Genomic DNA, 17018 nt, shown 5'->3' with positions numbered 1-17018 from the left:
CACGGTGATTTTGATTCGGTTCTCTTTCTTCTAAAAATAGACTCCCGTCCACGTCGAATGACACACCGGAAAATCGGAGATGATCTTTCTTCTGTGATGAAGACATTTTGCAGGAGGAGAGGAAGATGAGGATTTCATCTGACAGTCTTTGGGCTCACTCGGCTTTACTCTGAGGCCCACACGCAACAAAATCCACTTTCCAAAAAAAAAAAAGAATAACATCAGATGTTTGCACATGGAACAAACAGCATATTTGCGCCGGTTAAACAAAGAGTCCTCGTGATTTCAAATTAGCTGGATTGCTGCGTGCTTTGTCCCCGCGGTAACCAGTAGTTGAGGTGTAATCCAGACAGAAGAAGCAGAAAAACAGACCTATATTCAGAAACGAATGCACAGAACTTCCCTCAAAGACCATATTTTTCAGTCACCACCTTTTATTATGTTCTTTTCCGTACTGCAGTTTCTCTGTCTATAAATGGTTCTAACTAGTGTTTACAACCTCGCGTTAATGACAGTGTTTCTGCTCCATGTGTTACTTCAGCTGTAGTACGTCCCTGACCTCTGACAGAGACTCTCGGCCGCATAATGTGCTGACTGGGAAACTGAGTCTAGGAACAGTGGTATAAAGGCAGCAGGGAAGCTGGACACCCTCCTCTCTGAAGATATTGTAGGCACAGACACATCAAATAAAAATGCAAAAGGTTTATGAAGCATTACTCAGACTGGATATGATGAGGCCCGTTTGTTGTGTTTAGACATCTCAGGGTGATAATGGCTACCCGGGCTGCCTGAGGCGACAATGAAAATTCACATTTCTGTGACGTGAAAAATGCACAACCAAGTGCTTGAGAGAGTGGCGTTGCACACTTGCAGCTAACACAGCTCAGCACTTTGTCCTCTTTTGAAGAAAAAGCTGAATATACTGGAAAGAAAAAAAGAAAACGCATGAGGCATGAAGAGGCACGAGTAAAATCCCAACCAACGTCTGACTGGGCTGAAGAGTAACTGCCTGGTATTCTAATTAAAGCACAACACTTTCTGGAAAAGACAATTCTATCTAGAGGCGCAAGGATGAACCAATTAGACTAACTATTAAATCAATCGGCAACTATTTTGATAATCGGTTTGAGTCATTTAATCATATGATTGCAGCTTCTTAATTGTTAAATATGTGCTAGTTTCTTCTCTCTGTGACAGTGAACTGAATATCTTTTGAGTTGTGGACAATTGAGGATGTTCATCTTGGCCTTTGGGAAAGACTGATCCACATTTTTCACCCATTTTATAGACCAAACTAATCAAGTAACCGAGAAAATAATCGACAGATTTATCGACAATGAAAATAATCGTTACTTGCAGCTCTAATTCTATCATTAACTGTACGAGAAGACAGGTTCTGCTGGGTTTTGCTCTGCTTTGAAGATACTCAGTAACAAGTATATGTTTTTGGTGCATTACATTTGCCTGTGGTCCCATTTCTAAAATGACTTTGCAATGTAAATACAAGTGTAAGAGTCTGTTTCGCTGTTATCGCCCTCCGAGGGCTTTGATTCATATGTACATAAAGATGGAAAATGAAAGTAGCCTGAGCGATCAATTGGATTTATAGGATCAGCATACTGTACACACACACACATACACACACACACACACACACACACACACACACACACACACACACACACACTAACTCTGTGCTCATTTGAGTGTCTGTTGCTTGAGTTACAAAGTATTCTTTTGCCCTCCACAGCTCCTCAGGTCCCGATTAGACCTCGGTGCCTACACAGCACTTATCGACTGCTCTCCCAGCAGAATTAACAGACTGGACCGCAGCCCGAAAGCCAAAAGCCAAAACCCTAAAGCAGCTGTGGGCAGATAACGGGAGAGAGGAAGGAATTGTGCTCCGAGAAAGAAATATCTCACCAGGAGGATACAAACAGAAACTTCATTTGACACATGAAGGACGAAAGACGCTACTCAAGAATAAACTATTTGTTCATGTTCAAAAATGACAGACGGGATTGTAAAATGTGACATTGGGACTAGGGATAGCTCAGACTACTCACCAATTTATCTGAGGCTGCACTTAGATAGTAGAACACAAAAAAACAATATGGGGACTCCACACTAGTTTACTTACCAACACAACAGTTATACAACAACATATATAACATATTATACTACAAAATCCGAAATTAAGACCTTCCCTGATCATAATGACAACAAGGGAGTGAACCCACATATACTGTGGGACACATTAAAGGCAGTAAAGGCAGAGGTTAATTGATATCCCTTACTGTTCCCGCAACACAGCAAGAAACAGAACCTCCAAATTATGATTCAAATTAAAGAAATTAGAAATCAAATCCTGGACATTTATAAAGAAGACGCTACTGAGACTCCAAATTTAAAACAGGGGAAGGACGATTTGCATTTTCTCAAATGAATGACTCGGAGAAAATGCTTAGTCACTGCAACAGAGGAGGGAGCCAAGGTTGTAACTTACCGTCAGGAGTTCTTTCTGGAAGGACTTCCGCTCTTTGCTCTCTGTGTTGTTGCAATCCTCCTTCAGCGTCTCCAGCACCGATGCGACCCTCTCCGGTTCGCTGTCCAGCTCTTGGCGACAGAAATGGGTTAGCGGCAGGTTGGCGTATCCGAGGGCGTCGGCGAACGCTCGCCAGTTGCCGATGTTCTCCATCAGTATAGTTCTTACGGAGGCGTAGATGTACGTGAGGAATTTGCAGGGCTTCAGTATCTGCTCCAGTAACAACGAGGTGGTAAGGTCGGGCCCGCTGAAGTAAATGGGCTTAACTTTGCCGACCACCAGCACGTTCTTTGCGTGAACAAATCCCATTTTGCCCTGATAATACCCAATGTACCACTCTTTTGTCCACAACTGACCCTTCAACTTGATCTTCTCCTCACTCAACAGAGCTACAAAGTCCCCTTTCTTGTACTCGAGCAAGTACTGATTTTTCGTTTGTCGGATGACAGTTTTGATTAATTTTCCAAACTTCAGGTTATTTATCCTCCGGTCCTGAAAAACAGGGTACTTGGTGGCGATGGCGAGAGGAGACAAGACTATCTTGCCCACTTCTTTCTTCTTCAGGAAACGCCGTTGCACCGATGTCTTTGGGCCTGCTTTGGGCGGCGGTGTCGGAGTCTGGACACAAAACTGGCCCAGTATACAATCGTTGTCGTCTTTGACCTGTATCCTTAAGGTGAAATCGGAAACATCGTCGGTGTCGCGCGAGGCAATCATGTAGACGAGCCTGCTGACTTTGCCGAGTTTAACCTGAAAGCCCCGGACCACTCTGGCCTGCTCGCCGGTCTTTACCTCATAGTTGGCCATGTTGGAGTAAACCCCAACGCGGAGGTCCTGGGGTTTGGACAGGACAAACTGGTGTTTACCCCAGAGCTGCAGCACTACTGAAGGAGCAGACTGCGACTGTTTGCCTACCTCACTCACCAATAACGTCTTTGGGGCACAGTCGTGGCCAAACATAGCCACAACTGTCTTGAAGGACGGGTGAATGTGTTTGGGACCATATACTCCTAAGGTGATCTTCTTAACCACATGCTCCCAGACTGTGGAGTCTGGAGAGAGGGACTGGGACTGAGCCAAGACACACACATACATGCACGGCTCCAGGTTATCCAGGCACACCTGGACCATGTCGCCATACATGTACGCCTGAGGAATGGGGCTGTAAGGTCCCTCTTTACAATCACTCCTGACGCACAACACTTCTGTCGTCTGCCTGCTCTCCATTTTCACCACGACGGACACTTTCATCTCCAGGGTAATGGTGGTTTTGATCTCCATGTTGCTGAGTTTGATCTCCACCACGGGGCTGACGGTGGTGCGCCGGTCGTTGTTCAGCTCTAGCGGGGGGTCGAGCAGAGCTTTGATCGAGATCTGCTGGGTGTCCCCCGGCGCCACGTGGCCCTCGGGTATATGGATGCTGATGTTGCTGTCTGGAAGCTGGACAGCCCCTCCTGAGCTGTCCAGCCGACAGACGATGTTGGTCTCCACCGGCTGCGTCTGGCCCCAGCCTGGGTTCTGACCCAGCGAGTCCAAGTCGTGGCAGGACCTGGCTAGCTTGCGGTGGGTGAGCCACGCTGTCCGGAAGTCCTCCCTGCTCTGGAACTGCTCTGGCGCCGGTGCTTTCAGACCCCCGAAGAAACCAGAGGCCTGAGGGGTATCGGACTGAGCCTGCAGGATGGACAGCTCAGACAAACTGTAGGAGCGCTTGCTTCTAAAAAACGGGTTGTCCCTGCGCAACGTTTGCCCCACACCTACAGTGGGACTAAGAGGGTTAAAAACGCTACTGCCAAAACCATTGATTGCAGCGCTGCTGGTGGAGTTTGGCACTGATGGAGCGAGCGTATCGAACAGAAGGAGGTCCACTGACTTCTCATTACTGTTCTGATCGAGCGAGCTCTGAGGACCCCCGTTTAGGAAAGGGTTCGTAGAGGTATGGGTTGTTGCAAAAGGATTTCCATTTTGGAAGGTGGTTGGTTTCAGAATCACGCCCGCCCACTCCCCTAGAAGGTCCATTTCTTTGGCCGCCTCCTCGTTACAGTCGCCCACCGTGTCGATCATCCCGCTGTCGTTGAAGGACGAGTCTCTGTAGTTGATGGGCTCCACATAGGCTGCAGGGATGTAACCCATCTCTGTGTTGTTGTGGGCGTACCACCACTCTCCTCCTGACGAGTCCAGAACGTAGAGGCGGTCCCCTTTCGAGAACTTCAGGGTGGTGAAGCTGGACGGGCAGTAGTCCTTAATGGCGACGACTTCCCTGGCAGCGCCGAAGGAGGCAGTCGCGTCCAGTCGTAAGGCACTGGGAGAAGGCACTAAAAACAAACAAAACAATGTCAGGTGGAGGTGGATGTTGTATGGGATAATGGCATATTTCACATATATCTGATGGAATAAAATAGGTGCGGTGTATGAGTTGGTTTTAGTCTATTAAGTTCATTGTTCCTGGATTAGATCCTTGGGTATCGGCATACTGAGCTGTCTATCACAGTGTCTTTTAATGCTACCTCTGTGACGTTACCTTGCCCGGCCGCTGGATTCTCGCAATATCACAAGATAACACGAGAATTGCGTGATATCACATATGGCACAAAAATCTATTGACAGGTCCTCCAAATTCAACGACAATTATGCAAAATAATCGTTTTTCTCGATTGCATCGTTTTTGTGATCGTTGGGAGCCAAAATCCAAATCGCGATCTGCATTCGACTGATTGCACAGCCCTAATACAAACGCAAAATAATCAAATGAATTTGATGTATCCCCCCACAGTTTAAACTACGGAGGCAACTATTCAAGTTACTAGCATTTCTTTTTATTTTATTTTGAGCAGCTGACCTTTGACATCGTTCAGACTGGCTTCTGACAATCCGTCGCTGAGATCGATGAGCGTCCCCTCGGACTTGCAGCGCGGGAGAGAAGTGTTGTTGCTGGTGGCGGCTCTGATTCGATGGGCGGCCATGGTCGGACCTGTCACTGTGCACCAGCTGCTGCGTTCAGGCGACTCTAATGAGCTTCCTCTTGCTAGTGGCCGAGTCGGATGTCAACAGCCTCCCATGATCTCTGTAAGACAAGAAAAATATTGGATTATATAACGTATCTTATAAAACAAATAAAGAAACTTTAAAGGTCCCATAGTATGCATTTACAGGTTCGTACTTGAACATGTTTATATGCTTTAATGTTCAAAAAACATTCTTTTTCTCATACCGATATCTGTATTCACACTCTGTCTAACTCTGTCTAACCCCCTCCCGAAAATAGCCCAGTCTGCTCTGATTGGTCACACACTTTCTACCTGTATATAGGGTAGGTGTGACATTACAACCATACATAAGTCCTGATGGGCTGTGTGCATTTCTCTGTGGATTGAGCGTTTTGATACTTTCACATTATTTATAGAGAGATCAAAACTATTCATACCGGCAGCGATGCCAATTTGTGACATTTGTACAATTATAAAGGCTTGAATATTCGTGCCACCTCATCTACCATGTCGGTGGGACAGTACAGAAGGACGCTGCCGAAGCGAGAGAGGGGAAACAAAGTGAGAGATGCGTGACGTGAGCAGAACAGAGAGAGCGATCGGAGCAGAGGAGAGTAAAACGTTCAGCGGTGAAGATATCAAGTGAATGTACAGCAGCTACAGTCCGCAGTTTGACAGTTCGAAAAAATATATTGACGTGCGAATTTAACGCGGAGAAAAGAAAACGTCCCCTGTGTGTAAAGGCCTTTATAATAGAAAAGAACAACAACACGGAAATCTCACTTTTTTGACGTTTTTCTTTGCTTGTCATTTATTACTTAAGATATACAAGCCCTGTTGGAAACCGTTCCCTATCATGGAAATAGTGCACTATATACAGGGTTTCTGCAGGTTTCACCAAGTCAAATTTAAGACTTTTTAAGTCTAAGAATGAGGGATTGGTTTCAAAACACAGCTACAGTGTTCTGTGAGAAACACCCAGACTCTCTGTCCTCTTGTGTGTTTTTAAAATTTGTCTTCATCCAGCTGATTAAGCTCATCACACTTTCTACCCACGATTTCGATTTTCTGCTTATGAGCTTTTCAGCGCGCTACAAATTAACATAAACTAAGCAATAAACGGCGGTATAAAGTGGATGTGCATAAACATGTGTGTGATTAAAGTTCTTCTAAATAACTGTGATCCTCCGGCCTCGTCTCAAAGGTTTCATGCACAGAATGAGACCAACGGGAGATTTCAACGGAATAACAAATTCTCTTCGTCTGATGTCTGATTAATGTTGATGCATCAGAGTATTTACTCATACTGAGGCATCATTTCTATCATCATGAACAGGGGGATACTGAGTGAAATTGAAAAGTAGTTTTCAGAACAATAGTTGCACCGGCCACATGCCGAGAATCAAAAACAACACACCTTCCACGTTCTGCGTGTGTGTGTCGCGTTAGGTCACGGCAGTTTCCTGCCGCGGCGCTATGACGACCAGCCATGCTCGCTTAACGCTTGAGGTGGTACCAAATCTGCAATGGAAAATGGAGGATGGGGCACTGCGGTCGAGTCGAGCCGAGCCGAGCCGAGCAGAGCAGAGCTGGTACTAGCAGTGGGTAAGCGCCATAAGTGACTGACGGGAAAAACAATCTTTGACATTGGTCCAGTATTAAGAGAGATCGCTGCAGTCGGCAGCAGAGAAACAAGCTACAATGTAAGTTAATAGGACAATTGTCCAGCTTGTATTTACCTTCACAAAAGTGCTCGTTTTGCCGCTGACAGACTCAGATTAATATTCTAAGTGTCTGACAACATTATGGAAAGGATTTCTAAGGAGGTCGACCTTTCTGTTAAAGAGTAAGATCCTTTTTTTAACCATTAATGTTTTTCCACTTTCCCAACCATCACAACTCTAGTTTTGGTTGAAATAAACACATATTTTACCAATTTACATGTGAAAATACGTTGGCTCTACACACGCTTAAAGTATTGCTTTTTTAAATGGAGTCTGGTGGGTTTAGCGCTAGCGACTTCAGAGCTGTTTCTGGTTAAACAGAAAGGTCTCAAAGACGTTTTAAAGGTCTATCTCTGTAGGGATCCTTTCCATAATGTTGTCAGACAGAATATTAATCTGAGTCTGTCAGCGGCAAAACGAGCACTTTTGTGAAGGTAAATACAAGCTGCACAATTGTCCTATTAACTTACATTGTAGCTTGTTTCTCTGCTGCCGACTGCAGCGATCTCTCTTAATACTGGACCAATGTCAAAGATTGTTGTTCCCATCAGTCACTTAGACACAAACACATAGGAACATAGGGTCCAGGTTGAAAAAAAAGGTAGTTACCCTTTAAGTTGACCGGCTGACATCAGTGATGCTTACGAACCTCAGTGCAAGCGCCTCGGTCCTAGCCGCATCACTGTCGTGCCAAGAATGACGTTAAATCAAACCCTCTCGTGTAATATTGCTTAAACAAACTAAGAGCTAAAAAAGTGCAATCTGCAGATGTGGGTCAGTGGAACACAGCGGTTCTAGGGACACCAGGCTTTTTACCTCGATGCATTATTCATGCAGGAAGAGGCTGACGAGAGTTTACTACTGACACACTTCCACAGCTGGCACACGTCTGCCAAACTCTGCCAGCAAGGGCCACAACTGCTCCACAACAATCTCCCAAGGAGATTTCATATTTGTTTTTTAATACTACACAATATCTTGGGTGTCAACGGTCCGTAAAACCTGCAGCGAAATCTGTGTAGCAACATTATACACCACGCACCTTTCAGTGGAGTGTTTCAGGATTGGATGAATACAGGGATCTGTGTGTGGGCGTCAAACTCAACTTCACTCAGGGCCAGACTGGAAAATAAGAATCACATCAAGGGCTGGACATGTTTAGTTTATTCGCATGCTTTTATTTCATCGAAAAGTCGAGCATCTTCTACTGCATTATCGCTTGTCTTATATAGTCTTCTCACTTACAGCTTGGTCGACATTAAACTCTAAAAAAGTAACGTAGCCATCAAAGACAAAGACAACAAAAACGGTCAAAAAATGCGACAAAAACATCGGAAAAAGGAACAAAACGTTGAAAAAAAAACTACAAAAACTAGGAGGGCCAAAATTCATTGTGCACATAAACTGATACTGGTACTGATAAACTGGTTTTAGAAGTGCCAAGGTCAAGGTATAAACAGTGGGGTGATCAGGCTTTTTGTTGCTGATAATATTTGCCCCCTGATAATCGCACTAATGGAGCTCAGCGTCAATTCTTTCAGGAAGACTTCAAATAACTTCAATCACCTCTCTCTTCCTGAATCAAATCAGCAGTTCAGGCGTTCACCTTTCAGTTAACCCAATCAGAATTGGCCATGAATTTCAACTAGAGATGGTCCGATACCATTTTTTGCTTCCCGATACCGATTCTGATACCTGAACTTGCGTATCGGCCGATACCGAGTACTGATCAGATACCAGTGTGTTATATATTTTATTATGTTTTAACAACTGTATATTACTATCTCTGTATGATGATATGATGTATAACAGCTGTATACTACTATCTCTGTATGATGATATGATGTATAACAGCTGTATACTACTATCTCTGTATAGATGATATGATGTATAACAGCTGTATACTACTATCTCTGTATAGATGATATGATGTATAACAGCTGTATACTACTATCTCTGTATGGATGATATGATGTATAACAGCTGTATACTACTATCTCTGTATGATGATATGATGTATAACAGCTGTATACTACTATCTCTGTATGGATGATATGATGTATAACAGCTGTATACTACTATCTCTGTATGATGATATGATGTATAACAGCTGTATACTACTATCTCTGTATAGATGATATGATGTATAACAGCTGTATACTACTATCTCTGTATGGATGATATGATGTATAACAGCTGTATACTACTATCTCTGTATGATGATATGATGTATAACAGCTGTATACTACTATCTCTGTATAGATGATATGATGTATAACAGCTGTATACTACTATCTCTGTATAGATGATATGATGTATAACAGCTGTATACTACTATCTCTGTATGGATGTGATATTATTTCCATCTTTGTTGTCAGTCTGGTTCAGGTTAAACTCTTTGTGAAACATGAACTTTCTTTTATTCTGCAGTTTGACAGTCAGTTATAACGGAAAAAGAACATAAATAAACTACTTTACGTAGACTTTCTTTAGGGCTGTATTACGTGGTATCGGATCGGTGCATTAACTCCAGTACTTCCCGATACCGATACCAGCGTTTTAGGCAGTATCGGAGCCAATACCCATACTGGTACCGGTATCGGAACATCTCTAATTTCAAGGGCCAATCACAGCATTACAACCCTGCTTTAAATCTGTCTCGCTCCCTGCTGCTGTCAGCTGTTGTTTCAGACAAAGCGTGCAGGGGGTTATGTCCTGTTTCTCTAACCCTTTAAAAAATGACTTTACAACGATGGAGTCTAATCTCAATCTAAGACTCTGTACATTTTATTACGCATATGTATGTAGCACCCTGCTAAATTTATATATTGTTTATTTTGTGTTCTGTTACCAGAAATACAGTATATCCTGAAATATGGGCCAGTTCAATTGTTCCTGTTGTGTAATACCTTTTTTTGTTATTAATATTTAATATTAATTCATATTTGTTATCGAGTTATACAATTGTGAGGTGTTGAAATATCCTCTGTTGTGAGTAACCTTTGAACCTTCTGTCATTTTATTTTGTATTGGGTGGCCAGGTGTCAGTTTTGTTTATTATCCAATCAGTGCCATCCAGAGCGCAGTTTGGCAACCTACCGGATTTTTTTTAGGGGGCGGGACTAAAAAAAAGAGAGAGACGTAGAGATCGCTACAAGCTAGTTGTAAGTTATGTACGATTGATTACATTACTGGTCATCAAAGTTAAGAGCCGGGGGGATTTTTTTTTCTTGGTTTTTTGTTAGTGTGTAACCCTGTTAAAACGGGAGAGTGAGCTTTGCCTTGGAGCAGGTTAAATCGACCACGGAGATTTCACTGAAGTGGAGCTAACGCCATAGCCATGTGCGAACCAGGGTGGGAAATTAGCACCCGCCACAAGCCAATGGCGGGTACTTTTTCAAAGTGGCGGGTGACTTTGCCTTGTATACAAGCCACAGTGGCGGGTGGAGTGGTTTTCAGCGCTAGTCCGTGACACATATAGCTGAGCTGAGGTACAGACGAAAGGAAAATTATCGGTTAAAAAAATGTGGCGACATATCCCCGGTGTTAAGAGGCCCGTGGCGGAGTCAGCAGTAGCTATGAATGTACAAACTGTTGAGGGCGAAGTAAAGAAAAAGAGAAGGAACTTTTCGAACAAGTGGCGCACTGATGACAAAGGGAAAACTATTTACTGCAGGCAGGCAGACACACAGGCTGGTAAAACTGGGCATCCACCAGGCACAAAAGTTAATTTCCCACCCTGGTGCAAACTGCTACTACATATTCAGAAACCCACTTTGCCACCGAGTTTCTGAATGCTGCCACCCATGTTGCTGCAATAGATGTGTTCAGGATTCGCGCTGCAGGGTCGGAGGTGTCTGTGTTTGGGGACGGACGGAGTTTCAGGACGGGTTTCCTCATTGTGTATCTCACCACTGGACAGAAGGGTTCGGATAGATGGTCACTATAATCTTTCTGTTACCAAGGAACCGTGAGTACAGACAATATTCTCTGGAAAGATTTCCACTGAGCTCCAACAAGCGCGCCAACGTTGTGGTACCACAAAACTGAGACATAGTACAAAAAAACCCCCGGGGTATTGTTCAGTCATTTCATTTGGACTATGAGGACATTTTGAAAGGTTAACTCACCCGGTTCTGGAAATAAATATAAATACATTTTGAGTATAGCATTCAATCTTTGTGGTCTGATATTTAAGTGTGTGCGATTGAAATGTGATTTTATTTTTTTATTTTTGCAAATAAGGGTTATAGTGGTTAAGTATATGTGCATGGGAGTTTTATGCTCACAGTAAAAAAACTAAAAACAAACACAGTATAGCTATATTTAAGCTAACCAGGCCTCTCTACACTTTAGCAGAGTCGCATGCCCGAAGTTTTAGTTGCTGTGGATACATCCTAACTTTAAATTCTAGTAACCTCTCACCAATTCATTCCCCATGCACATGATAAATCCCCCCCCAAAAAAAGTGGAATTGAGTAGGAGGGTTACATGTACAATAAACCTTTTGCATATCTGCAACAAAGTCTCTCCTGATTGAATTACAGATGGAGCTCTTTTTAGATCCAAACTCAAAACCTATTTGTTTAGAATGGCTTTTAATACGTAGTAGTGGTGTGACAATGTCCCTCTCCTCCTCCTGTTTCCAGGTAACCTTTTCTCATTTCACTGATTTCTCATACATTCTGTTTATTGTATGATATGTTGTTTGATTCTTGGTTCCTGATGTAAAGCCCTTTGGATCCCTGCTGGTTGCTGTTAAGTGCTATATAAATAAATGTTGACTGATTGATATGTGGGCACGGTCACAATCTGCGAGGAGCCCAATTTTGGCCCGCGGGCATGGGGTTTGGCACTTTACGCTTTAAAGTGATAATCCCCTTTTGATGGATGTGTTTTGCCAGGTTAATGGCATTTGTTTTGTTTCTCATTTACTACCCTGTCGAGTGCGAGGCCTTTATCAGAGAGGACACTTTGACTCGTCATCTGAGGGAAAGCAGAGGCGTGACAGCTCATCACTTTAACAATGGCTCTCTTCTATTCAAATGAGTCCGATCGGTAGCCGTGTGTGTGATGTAAACACTGCAGGAACGGGCCGCAGCAGATGGGCTTATATAGCAGCCCTTCTCTAAGTCCAAACACCAAACAGAAATTCGATCCGGAGCCATCCCATGAACCATAAACACCTTTTGAAGTGTATGGTTGGTTTTTGTTGGCTTGTGTTGTGCTCGGGTCAAATGTGACCCGTTTTCAATCAGAAATATGGGTTTCTTTTCTTACAACCAAATTGCCCCAAAATAACTTGGATGCACTCAACATCCTCTGATCTTAACTATTCTATTAGTCAAAAAAATTCATAATTTTTGCTTTTTTAAACTCACAAATTAGGTATGATGTAATTTAAATTAGGTTAAATTAAAACTAATCCTGGTCAACACAAGGGTTAAATATATTTTCTATTGAACAATACATTGTTGGTAATGTTGAATATACATGAAATGTTTTTTTACAAAAATGACGAAAGAGGGACACAAACGTCCTTTTGCTGCATGAAGCTGAGAATCATGCTGTACATTTACTGCATGAAGCTGGAAAAAAAAAGTTTCTGGTGTGCAAAGACATAGAAAACACCACGCAGCCGCCAACGCAACTGACACACAACAGAAACGCCACGCTCACGCCACGCAGCCAGTGTGCAGGAGCCCTTACCCTAACATCTTACAGCGGGGGGGGGGAGGGGTGAGGTCAGGTCAGATGTAAAGTCTGGGTGGTCTGCAGCAGCTATCCAAACCTCAGCCTGTTTAAACTCCCACCACAGAACAATGGTGGGTGGGGACGTCTGGAATGTAAATCTGAGAAAAGCAAGAAAACTCTTGTCATGCAAATCGCCACATGTTGCCTGGTAAACCAGGTTGCAACTTTTACATCCATGATTTTCAACCGCGAGAGTGACGTAAGACAATCTGCCTCCTGTCTACACCGACACGCACACGCCCAGTGCGTGTGAACGGCCGTGTGATCTGTAGGGCTGTGCTCGATTGAAGGAATTCGTAGTCGACTAACACTCATTCAATTGTATCGACTAATCGATTAGTTGATTTAATCGACAGATCTGTAAATCTGAGTTTCTCCGTAAAGAGTCATGCAAAAGCACCACTTTAATTCTTGTGTTTACCAGAGATGTGCTCGTACATTTCTTGGAAATAAGTCATTCAGCATGAAAAAAGCATAAAACATGACTAATCGACTAAAGAAATCTTAGTTGACTAAGACCAAAACGACCGATTAGTCGACTAATCGACTAAGAGGGAGCAGGCCTAGTGATCTGTGTTGTCAGACGTGTTAATATGGACGGAGATTAGTTCTGCTGCTGCTATCACGACATCTCCCGGCCATTTTTCACCCCAGAAAGCTGCTACCAGCCAGGCTAAAGCTAACATAGTTAGTCTGAAGAAACAAGGCGTCTGTCCCAACTTACGTTATGGTTCAGAGCTCCGACGCTGGAAACGTAACACCAATCTACAACAGCAGTCTGTTTCTGATATAACGTCATTTACACTGATTGAAGTGCTCTTGGATACACAGTTTGTTGCACGAGTGTGACATGCAGGCTCTGCATGCACAGGAAACCAACAACCATGATCAATTTATCAAACAACCAAAGCAGGCCCCGCTAGTCGACCACAACCTGAAATTTAGAGGAAGCAACATGCATGCATTATTAATATCATTCACTTTAGCCTGGATTGATATTATATGAATACAATGGTGCCATGTCAGTCAACCAGTGTATTTCTTCCTAATGTCCCTCTCCAAAATCACTTCAGAAGAGGAGTCACAGCGCTTACTTGCTTTGGTTTTTGTAAAGCATTAAAGTTCAACAAAGACCTGGTTCACATAAGAAAATTTCCTTTTTCATTTTTATTTTCTTTGTAGATGCACTCCCCTACAAAATCACCCCAGTAGTTGAGAGTGATTTAGTATTTCTAAATAGGGCTATTTATGTCCTCTTGTAAGAATTAGTCTTTTTTTTCATATCGCAATATATATCACAGGGAAAAAAAATCGTGCAGGCCTAATAGACAGTGTAGATGGAGCCTTAGATTGTAAAGTATCCGTTCTTGTTTCTTGCTCATCCTCACTTGTTGTCATATTTATGGCATTTGTTTTCTGTTGCTATGGTTTTAGCTTTGACACGGGAAGGTGGCGTCCCTGTTCTTGATGCCAAGCAAGATGATAAAGAATGTGATACTTCTAAAGGAAAACGTAACAAAAACCAGTCAAGATTTCATTACAGGTGGATATTTTGGAATTATTTAGGGTGTTTTTTTTCATCATGAAGTAAATACATCAACTCTTCATATTCCCATGACCGTACCTTTTCTTTTTAAGGTCCAAAAGATGACTAGTTTAACCCCAACTCTTTAACTACTGTTTGCAATCTGACTTTAAACCCAACAAAGGCATCTTGACAGTTAGAGAAAGAAGCGATAAAACTAGGGCTGTCAAACGATTAATTTTTTTGAATCGCGATTAATCGCTGAAGTTCTATAGTTAATCGCGATTAATCGCACATTTTATCACATGATTACAATTCTATTATTTTGCATTTCAGAACAGTTTTTAAGTCCATATTAACAATGGAAAGCAAGTCTTACCAGTGGATCTTGATTGGGAATCAAATGAATGCAAAGAAAGTTACTTTATGAACTTGATTTTAAGATTTGTAATTATTTATTTACTGTGTAAACAAAAGAAAAATGTGTGAATCTGTCAGGATGTGTTACGAGGAAGTGGCAGCTTGATGATAGGTAACGGTGCTGCAAAGGGTCAAAATAGTAGCCTGTTAGGCACGACGCAAAGCCGAGTGAAGTGTAAAATAAATTAATAAATGCCGGCATGCGATTAAAAAAAATTATTTATGTATTAAATTACGTTATGCTCGGCCCTTAATCGCATCGCGATTAATGCGTTAATGCTGACAGCCCTAGATAAAACCCTACATTATTCACACAGAACATTTAACAGGCCGGTCCAGATCGTCCAGTCAAGCGGTGCAGCGGTGCAGTGGTGCAGTGCTCAGTTCTGCAGGCTGTGAGAAGATCATTTGGTCATATCTTTGGTTTGCTGCCCTTCTCTGCAGAGTAGTGTAACGGTACAGATCCACTGTCAAACGCCGCAGGCTGCCTGCTGCAGGGAGGGGAAGGCTCTGTTGTGTTAGCTGTGGCCTCACACTGATAGGACTCCCCCGACGCAAACCAAAAGCTATGAATATTAAATTATAACCATGTCTGCCCTTCGCCAACCTCTGCTCTCATTTCCTGCCTGGGTAGTGATGTGGTCAGTGGGAGCGGCGTTGACCCTGCTGAGGCACCGTGAGCCGATTTTCACACTTGGGTTCGCTGCAGCGGCCGTGGGAGAACAGCCCGTCTTCAGAAAAAGGACCGAATAATAAAAAACAAACACCCTCAGCCTTTTCCTTCACAGTCCCCACCGAGGAAGTGCTCTGTGAAATCAACCATCCCGCTTCTTTCGTTCAGCAGCTAACTTCAGTGGCGGTTACAGATATATAGCTCAGTCAGTAGGGAGCTGGGTTGGGAGCCGTCCATACGGACCAAAAATATGATGGTGGACTGGTAGCTAGAGAGGTGCCAGTTCACCTTCTGGGCACTGCCAAGGTGCTCTTGTGCAAGACACTGGCCTAATCCCAAAGTGAGCCCTGAGGACTTTGGGATTGGGCCACTGTACCCCCCAACTGCTCGGGGCGCCTTTCCATGGGCAGCTCCCTCACTCTGACATCTCTCCATATGTACATGTATGTATTATAATGTATAGGTACTGAGCATGTGTGTGTAATTCAGACCTGTGTGTAATGTGTATAATAATAACAACAGAGTGAAAATATTGTAATTTCCCCTTGCGGGCTTAATAAAGTATAAATTATTAATTATTATTAAGCTACACCAGTGGTTCTCAACCTTTTTTGGGCCAGCGCCCCCCTATCCATAATCCAGCCCCCTCCCCCCATCAATTAAGATGTAGGCTAGTTGCCCTGAACAGTAATGATTAGGCCCTATTATTGTTATGATTATTATTGTTGTTACTACTGTTATCACAAAAACATATAATTGTGTGAAAAACGTTCGACGGCTCTGTTCGTAGACTTATCAAAGACACATTATGTTAACGTTTGATGGAGACTTTAACGTTCACAACAAGACCGATACATAACGCTGCAGTACGGAGTTCATTTAAGATGACGCTCTGACGCCCCGTTCCCCTGAAGGCAGCACGAAGCCGACAGAAACACAGAAGAGACCGTCTCGTCCCGTCGCAGTGGCGTGAACTGGCAGGTTTTAACGTTGCAGACCACTGTTTTTTGCAAGTAGTTTAAAGTACTCGTATTGTTGTGAATCGTTGGTGTAAACTCGCCTTGAAACAAACGGCCCCCCAAGGGCCCCCCTTTCCAAAAATATTGCTTCCAGCTCCCCCCCCCGTCATCCTCTGAACGCCCCCTGGGGGGGCTGTACCGCCCCCGTTGAGAAGCACTGAGCTACACGCTGAAAATGGCAACTTTGGAAGAAAAATCCGGACGGTGCAACAAGGCAGGCCGGCCTGGTTCTTTCGGGGGAATGCTTGTAAAGCAGCCCGACTATAAACAAAAGCAGCCCTCCTGCTTACTCATCATGTTCATTTTTTGCTGTTGCTTCCATTAAGAGGACAATATATTCTGTGTGTATCTGCGTAGAGGTAAACGGCTGAAGA

General features: G+C 43.4%; 1 protein-coding gene and 1 long non-coding RNA gene across 2 annotated transcripts in view; one reads left to right on the top strand and one right to left on the bottom strand.

The window, feature by feature from the left end:
• The window catches only part of LOC116046037 (SH3 domain-binding protein 4), a 59632-nt gene that overhangs the window by 19782 nt on the left and 22832 nt on the right, over positions 1-17018 (bottom strand). The window contains exons 2-3 of the mRNA XM_031294205.2: positions 5382-5606; positions 2507-4857 (exon numbers count right to left, since the gene is read on the bottom strand). Coding sequence (XP_031150065.1) covers positions 2507-4857; positions 5382-5505 — 2475 coding nt within the window. The 5' untranslated portion in view covers positions 5506-5606. The remainder of the gene's footprint in view (positions 1-2506; positions 4858-5381; positions 5607-17018) is intronic.
• The window catches only part of LOC116046798, a 13688-nt gene continuing 8578 nt past the window's right edge, over positions 11909-17018 (top strand). The window contains exon 1 of the long non-coding RNA XR_004104239.2: positions 11909-12048. This is a non-coding gene — a long non-coding RNA (uncharacterized LOC116046798). The remainder of the gene's footprint in view (positions 12049-17018) is intronic.

Source organism: Sander lucioperca, chromosome 8 (assembly GCF_008315115.2).
Source record: "Sander lucioperca isolate FBNREF2018 chromosome 8, SLUC_FBN_1.2, whole genome shotgun sequence".
NCBI classification, from domain to species: domain Eukaryota; kingdom Metazoa; phylum Chordata; class Actinopteri; order Perciformes; family Percidae; genus Sander; species Sander lucioperca.
The sequence above is the reverse complement of the archived record's forward strand: the minus strand, read 5'-3'. Positions and strand labels throughout refer to the sequence as shown.